Raw genomic sequence first — 8,251 nt, 5'->3', positions numbered from 1 at the left:
TCAGCCTGGGCCCCTCCCTAAGCAACCTCCTCTGAAACCTTCATTAAACTTCCTCTTCCTGCGAAAGAGGGGCGCTGCCCCGTGACATACACAGACTGCAAAACTATTGCCATAATGGAGACCACTGGAAAGGCCCTGTAGCCGAGGCCCACGGGGCGCACTGGAGGCCGGAGAAGAGACCCTGGGTCGGGGCTGAATCACAGCCTCCCGACAGCCCTCAATGCCCAGGCATGGGAGCCGAGCTGGGAGCCTCCCATCTCTTATTGCAGGGGAGGATTGTCAGCCTGGCGGGGTGTGCACTGGTGAGCACCCCAGCTTCTGCCAACCATCCCCCACCCCCACCCCCACCCCAGCAGCAGCAGCACCACACACACAAAAAATTGGATACATTTTGAATAAAGCGATTCGGTTCCTTATCCGGGGACTGGGTTGCTCGGTGTGATTGGCCGGCGGAGTCACATGGTGAAAGTAACTTTACAGGGTCGCTAGCTAGTAGGAGGGCTTTATGGAGCAGAAAAACGACAAAGCGAGAAAAATTATTTTCCACTCCAGAAATTAATGATCATGAGCTCGTATTTGATGGACTCTAACTACATCGATCCGAAATTTCCTCCATGCGAAGAATATTCGCAAAATAGCTACATCCCTGAACACAGTCCGGAATATTACGGCCGGACCAGGGAATCGGGATTCCAGCATCACCACCAGGAGCTGTACCCACCACCGCCTCCGCGCCCTAGCTACCCAGAGCGTCAGTATAGCTGCACCAGTCTCCAGGGGCCCGGCAATTCGCGAGCCCACGGGCCGGCCCAAGCGGGCCACCACCACCCAGAGAAATCGCAGCAGCTCTGCGAGCCGGCGCCTCTCGCAGGCGCCTCTGCCTCCCCGTCCCCAGCCCCGCCAGCCTGCAGCCAGCCAACCCCCGACCATCCCTCCAGCGTCGCCAGCAAGCAGCCCATAGTCTACCCTTGGATGAAAAAAATTCACGTTAGCACGGGTAGGCAACTTTGCTTTTTGCCCCCCTCCCCTCTTCCTGGCGCTCCCCACCCTCCCTGGCCCCCTCTGGCCCCGTCCTCCTTTCTCTCCTTCCCCCCTCTCTCTCTCCAGGAGCGACTCTGGGTTAGCACAATTGAACTGGATTTACGAGCGAGAATGGGTAATTACATCCCCCATAAATTTTATGGCTTAGCTACTCTGGGCAGTCCGAGCCATGTGCTATGATCTGTTATGTATGTGTGAAAACTATGCTCGCTTTCTAAGGGCGCATAAATAATTCAGTGTCGTTACAATGAGGATTCCCCTCTTATTACACTACAAAGTCTCCAGCTTCCTTCAACTTCTTTATAACCCATTTAGCTTGATGACTTTATTTCCGCCACTCCCTCCTGTTCCTCAAAGCTGAGGATGGGGTGAGGGTGGGGGTGGGGAGCTTGATGCCTCTGAACCCCACTATTTGCTTCCCCTCCCCTCCCCCAGTGAACCCCAATTATAACGGAGGGGAGCCCAAGCGCTCGAGGACAGCTTACACCCGGCAGCAGGTCCTGGAATTAGAGAAAGAGTTTCATTACAACCGCTACCTGACCCGAAGAAGAAGGATCGAGATCGCCCATTCGCTGTGCCTCTCTGAGAGGCAGATTAAAATCTGGTTCCAAAACCGACGCATGAAATGGAAGAAGGACCACCGACTCCCCAACACCAAAGTGAGGTCAGCGCCCCCGGCAGGCGCTGCGCCCAGCACCCTCCCGGCAGCCACCCCTGGTACTTCTGAAGACCACTCCCAGAGCGCCACGCCGCCGGAGCAGCAACGGGCAGAGGACATTACCAGGTTATAAAACATAACTTACACCCCTGCCCCCACCCTGTGCTCCGAGACCCCTCACACACAAATTGACTCTTATTTATAGAATTTAATATATATATATATTGGTTCTTTTTTCTCTTCCTCCTGCCTCCTTGTCAATTCCAAACAGACAAAACAGATAAACAAGCCCCTTGCCCTTCTCCCTTCACTGTTAAGGACCCCTTTAAGCATGTGGTGTTATCTTAGCATGGTACCTGCTGGGTTTTGCTTTTGTTTTTTAAGGCCATGGGGGGGGTATTTATTTTTTAAGAAAAAAAGCTGCAAAAAATTATATATTGCAAGGTGCGATGGTCTGGTTTGGGTGAGTTTCAGGGGAAACGAGAAAAAGAAAAAGGAAAGGGAGATTTTAAGTGGATTCTCCTCTTCTCTCCTCCTCCTCCTTCTCCCTCTTTCCCTAGGCCGTTTGCATTGGAAATGCACCAGGGGAGGTTAGTGAGGGGGAAGTCATTTTAAGGAGAACAAAGCTATGAAGTTCTTTTGTATTCTCGTGGGGGGGGGGGGGGAGGAGGGGGGAGGACAGCAGACAAAGCTAAATGCATCTGGAGAGCCTCTGGGAGCTGTTCAGTTTGAAAGCCAAAAGAAAATAAAAATGAACTTTGGGTTCAGAGAGACAGTCTGTAGATAGATGCTCCCTACCCCATCGCGGTTATTGTGTTTTTGGGCTGAATTCACTTGATTATTGTAAAACTTGCAATAAAGAATTTTAGTGTTGATGTGAAATACCCCATGATCAATAATAAACCAGTGGCTGTGAATTAGTTTTACATCAATGTCTGATGGCTTCTTTTTAATCCCCCTCCTTCTGGCCTGGTGACATTTCACCTTCTCCAGTCTCTAAGTTCACTCTGAACAAACACACAAACCTTAGCATTTGACCTCAGGTGTTCAGGCCTATTGAAAAACCAGTCTGGGGTAAGGGATAAGGCAGACTGTGGAGGGTCCCCCTGGTCCTTCTCTCCGACTTCTCAGAAAGACCAGGCCTTGGGTCCTTAGCGTGGAGCTGAGCATGGGGTGGGCATCCTCTCTTTCCCTCAGTCAGGTCCGGCTCCCTCTCTTTGACTTCCTTTTTTATTCCCCACCCTCCTTGTCCTTCAAGCCTGCCAAACCTGCAGACTAGAAGGCAAGTTTAGGGAAAGGGAGGGGAAAAAGTTTTCCTCTTTCAAGACTTTTTGGGGTAAGACTTTGAGGGTGATTCCCCTTCTTCAGTTACATTCTTCTAAAGGGGTAAAGGGTTTAGAGCCACTGGTTCTGAAAGTGACCTGTCTGGATAGCATGTCTGTTTGTTTAGCCTTGGGGAAAAGGCTGAAGTGGAGGCCCAGAGGCCTGCAAAGGCCCTTGCATGGATAGGCCTCAAAGGCTGATGCCTGGAGGTAGCTAGCAAAGGAAGGAAGGACTCTTCTGGTTTTCTGGAACTTCTGATTCTGATCTGCCAGGTGTTAGAGATTCAAGAACTACTCTCTTCCTATAATTTTTCATGTCCTGACAGAATGGAGGCATCTGAACAGGCTTTGAGGTTGTGGATAATAGAGTTTTCTCATATATGGGGAGGTATACTACCAGGAAAACTATCTGGAATTATCCAAAGGACTAACTCAACCCAAAGGACCCCAGGTGAACCAGATGGTCCTTAAGTTTAGCCTCCTCGTTTTTCTTTCTTTCTTCTTCTTCTTCCTTTTTTTTTAAGTGGGGGGGGGGGGAAGAGGTGAGGGAAGCAGTTAGGAGCTTTCTCTTAGGCAATTTATCTAAACTTTGGGATGGAGGGCACTTAGGAATGGGAACCAGCCTGGAGAGACTAACTGAACCTCCTTTCTCTACTCTGAATCCTGGAGTGAGAGGCAACAACAGACAGAGAAGACAAGTTGTGAAAATCTCCTGGATGTTTTTTAAATTTCTTTTCTCTTAAACCGCTTGCTGACTGATCCTGGGAGAAGAGGCTGTGCTGTTCTCTGGCGTGTGGCTATGTGTTGGGAGTTCTGCTTAGTCCTTGAGGCCCTCCCTCAGTGGTGCTCTGGAGACAACAAACATGCTGTCTGCAATGTGAGGAAGCAGAGCCAACAATTATCTGGAGTTATTTTATGTAATCAAGCAAACTAGTGACCTGATCTGACTGTAGCCCCAATCATCTAGAGGCTAGTGCCATCCTAGGGCTGAGAGGAATGCTAACTGTGGGAGAGCTGCAGGTCTGCCAGGTAGGCCAAGGTGTCTTTTGCCATGGAAAGAAGGTGAGATGGAAAGGAGTGGGGTCACCTTCAGAGCTGCAGTTTCTTGCCTGGCTTTGAGCTTTGGCGAGTTTGGGAGAGGACTACCTCTGCATGTTGCTTCTAAAGTTTCTCCTGGTGCTTTGCTTTCCGAAGGGACACTCCTGAACACAGGGAAAGCAGCTTATGAAGGCTGGGACATCTGTTTCCCTTTCTTTGAGAGTTTCTGTTTTTTTGTTTTTTTCTTCTTATGGCACACAATGTCATTATCTCTATCTCTTGATCCGGAAAGGATCCAAATCCATGCATTCTTGACAAATGTAGCAAAATTAAAATATTTTGCACTTGGGTTTTTGAAGATTTGGGCCTCTGACCTCCAGAAATGTCCCTCTTCTTCCTCCAAAGTTTTCCTTTGCCTGGGTCCTGGCCACCCAGAAAGCCTGTCTTCTAGCTGGGCAGGAGGGGAGCATGGGCTAACCTGGGTCTGGACTCCAAGCGCTAGCAACCCTAGTCTCAATGCTCCTGATGCTTCCTGGCCTCACTGGGCAGTGGAGGGCAAAGTTTTCATTGGAGTTGGGTAGAGTGGTAGGGAAAGGCTGGGGGTGGGGGTGTGTACCAGCCCAGGTTCACAAGAAGGACACAACATTTTCTCTCTCATTGCCTTTATATTCATCAGAGCCTCTGACCTCTCCCCCACTCCCATCCCCACCCTCCTAAGCCCAGTCCTCGCTCAGTACCTAGCCTCCAGATAGGATGTCACAGCCTTTGTAGGAAAGAGCGTGAATGCAGCTAGTCCAGCATTGTATCCTCTTCGATGGCCAAGTAAAATGAAGACCTGTGAACTGGGGGCACAAATCTTCCAAGGGCCTTCTTTTCAAGCATCCGGGATCCCCACAAGTCCCAAATCCCTTTGCTGTGTAAGTAGCTAGCGCTCGATTTTCCCTGGGGTAAGGAGAATAAATCTCAATTCGATATTCCACTAAATTTTTGTTTTGACTACAGTTGTTTGAGAGGGAAGGTAGGAAATCAAATGTGGATGGAGAGAATCTGCTTGGGGAAAAATGGGAGTCCACACATGGGGGGCAGATTGTGAGAAAACAGTTCAAAAATGGAGATAACCTAGAGAAAGTAAGATTAGCAGGGAAGGCATGGGCTACTTTGTTCTCTGAGGATCTCTTGTAGTTTGTATGAAGTTTCTTACAGTTCTGAATGTCTCAGTTTTCTTCTGTAGAATTGTATATTGAAAGAGAGAGAGAGAGAGAGAGAGAGAGAGAGAGAGAGAGTGAGAGAGAGAGAGAGAGAGAACCAGTGCACACACAAGCCATGTGTTAAAGGTTTGCCAAAGTGTGGGCTACAATGACCTCTGCTCTGGAGGGATTCTCTGTTTTCCCGGGATTCAGGACTAACCCAGAAAGGACCCTTAAGAGGGCACCCGTGGCAAGGAGGAGAGGTAGCTAAGCACTTCAGTTCTTTCTAGGCTTTTTGTCAGGTTCTGTATTCACAAAGCTACTTCTCCAAGCTTTCCTGAGCTTTGATCTGGCACCTCACCTTTGGGCAGCTAATTCAAATTAAAATGCCTCCTCTCCTAAGCTTGGTAAAAGAGATGGAAGATCCCCTAACTCCAGCGGCCACCAAAGCAGATGGAATATTTATTGCCTCTCTGGATGTCATTACCTAAGAATACAATTTTATGAACCTTCTAATCTGTTAACTTGATTTATCTGGATGGGCAGAAGCCCAAAATAAACATTTGGAGAATTTAGGTGGGAAAAAATTGTCTTTGCCTCTGACCAAGCTTCCTCATAGAACTGTCTGCCCTTCTCAGACTGCTTTTTCTACATCCAGAATCTCTAACCCCATTTTAATCTTTTTCTCCCTGTGGTGTGTGGCAGTTTTGGGGTGTGCCTCTTGAGAATTAAACAGATGGGATGCGCTATTTGAACTAGAGACTTCTGAAGCCTTGCACACCTTAAAACCTGCCCGGCAGGGAATGGAGCAGGCAGAAACTAAGGCCAAAGGGAAGGAGATTTGACTATAGGCTTCCCAAGGCCAGGGTCAGCTCTCGCTCTGCTCTGTTTCACAGGTGGGGCGGCCCCTATCCTATCCTGCTCTCTTTGGTGTCAGCTCTACAGGACCTAGGGAAATGTGGGGAAAGGCAGCAGCTCCCTTCCGAGACCCGATTAGCCCCAAGAAAGAATCCGAAGGAAGGCAGGCGGGGAAAGGAGAGTGTTACAGTGAAAGGAAGGGTTCATTTTGAGACGTCCTGTTCCCTTCAACACTGGCCAGACCTCTCATTTGTAGCTCAGGGCTCTGCTCCTCCTGACCCAGGGGTAAGGGTGAAGCAAAGGCCGTGTTATCTCGGCTCACTTCCCTGTTTTGGACTCCCTCTTTTCCCAGCCCAAATATAGGGACTGGGAGAGGAAAGTATATTTGAATTTGGTGGCGGTGTGATGCGGATGCAGATACCCTGACACAGAGCTAAACCACCAGCCAGACCCTAGCCTCTTTCCCCCAGCCTCTGGGGGCTTGGGAAATCAGTTGGGGATGGCGGGAGGGGGCAGCTCCTTTTCTCTGGACCGCCCTAGGGCAGGGGTCTCAGGACGGAGAAGTGGGGAAATAGGGCCAAGCTGAGCAAGGGCTACTCTGGGCTCCAGGCGCAGTGTCGCCTTCGCCTAGGTCACGACCCCCCGAGCTCTGGCTGCGGACAATAGGGCTGGGGTGGGGAGTGCGGGCTGCGGGGCGGGCTGGGCGGGTTCACAGCACGGTGAACTCTGAAGCCTGGAGGTCTTGTGGATCCCAATAACCTTTCTTTCTCCTATCACTCCTCCTTTCCCACCCGCTGCTACATCGGAGTAACTTAATTACTACCAAATAAGGATAGTTCTCTTTTTTTGCTTAGAAATGATAGTTTTCTCCGAGTTAACCAACAGAAAATAGAACCCTTTGGAGATCTTTGTGGGCATGGAGAGGAAGGAAGGGCTCATCTGAGCAGCACCCAGGGCTGTCAGAAAGATCATAGGCCCTCAAACCAACCACCATCAGAACTGCAGGTCAGAAAGCCCTTCCTGCAAGAGATGGCTGCCTAGGTGCTGTGACTTTTGTCTCCCTGTCATAGCAGGATTTGGCCTTTATTAAAGAGGGAAGCCTTCTCAAACCTGATGTACTTGTTGATAAGGGACTGGAAGGTGAGTCACTTAGGACAAGTCCCCCAAACGGGTTCATTCTTGTTGGGGTGGTGTCTCCCCACCAGGGTAATAACCAAACTTTAGTATGACTCTGCTCATTTGAGCAACAATGGGTCTGGAAGTTTGTACATGTGGAGTCTTTCCACTTAGAGGGAACAGATTTAGGAAATAAGATTCCAGCTTGGTTTGAGTTCTAACTGGAGGGAAGAAGTCAGCTCCTATGTGAAGGACAGCTCTGGGTGTACTCTCTCCAGTGTGGGCCTCAGGACTGTCTCCTGCAGCTGCCTCTCACCTGAACACCTCCTGGGGGTCTCGGAGAATCTCAAACCATTTTGGAAGGTGACTCCAGCTGTCTCTTCTTGACTGTCTTTTGCCTGTCGCTCTATCTTCCCCTCTTCTTCCCCTCTCTTTCCCAGCAGTTCCTCTGGGACAATCGCCAGCCCTAGCTTCACTCCGAAAAACCCTGCCCCCAGCTGTAAAAGTAGAGGAAGAAGAGCCAAAAGGTGACAACTTTGGAGGCACAGCTGAGGTTCAAATGTTCCTGGACAGGCCTTCAGGCCTGACTGCCTCAGACCGGATCTGAGCACTCTCGAGTGGTCCCTGGGCCAGCAGCAAGGAGAAGGAGGTTTTATAGCAGGGCAGCTGTGGGCTCAGGCTCAGCCAGGACTCTAGGTCCCCTTTATCACTTCTCCACGCAGAGCCTCCAATCTCCACCATACCTTTGTTCTTCTTCCGGTTCTCCCTGCCCCCTCCTCTTCTGTTTGATCCTCTCCACCACCCCCTTCCCAAATTGTTTCTTTAGATCTGGAAGCATCTGTTCCTGCCCCTCCCCCCCACTGTCTCCTCTTCATTTTCTTTCTCCCTCCACCCAAGCAGTTGCACAAAGGTCAGATATACCGCCATCCAGATACCGTGCGGCCTTCATTCTCCCAGGCGCTGGGTGCGTGCAGTTTGACTCTTTGTTTTCAGGACCCAAACCTTCTCTTTTTGGGACAATTATCCATTAA

General features: G+C 50.0%; 1 protein-coding gene across 1 annotated transcript; it reads left to right on the top strand.

The window, feature by feature from the left end:
* The first annotated feature begins 558 nt into the window (after positions 1-558).
* Positions 559-1,864, top strand: Hoxc4 (homeobox C4). Its single transcript, XM_026782767.1, has 2 exons — positions 559-997; positions 1,477-1,864. Exons 1-2 carry the CDS (start codon positions 559-561, stop codon positions 1,830-1,832), a joined length of 795 nt encoding a protein of 264 aa, XP_026638568.1. The 3' UTR covers positions 1,833-1,864.
* Positions 1,865-8,251: the final 6,387 nt, after the last annotated feature.

This window comes from Microtus ochrogaster, chromosome 15, assembly GCF_000317375.1.
Source record: "Microtus ochrogaster isolate Prairie Vole_2 chromosome 15, MicOch1.0, whole genome shotgun sequence".
NCBI lineage: Eukaryota > Metazoa > Chordata > Mammalia > Rodentia > Cricetidae > Microtus > Microtus ochrogaster.
The sequence above is the reverse complement of the archived record's forward strand: the minus strand, read 5'-3'. Positions and strand labels throughout refer to the sequence as shown.

Bases quoted from the DNA above. Each gene is read 5' to 3' on its own strand.
- Hoxc4 (XM_026782767.1), top strand. From the start codon at position 559: ATGATCATGAGCTCGTATTTGATGGACTCTAACTACATCGATCCGAAA. The intron at 998-1,476 runs GTAGGCAACTTT...CCCCTCCCCCAG, and splicing joins AAAAATTCACGTTAGCACGG to TGAACCCCAATTATAACGGA.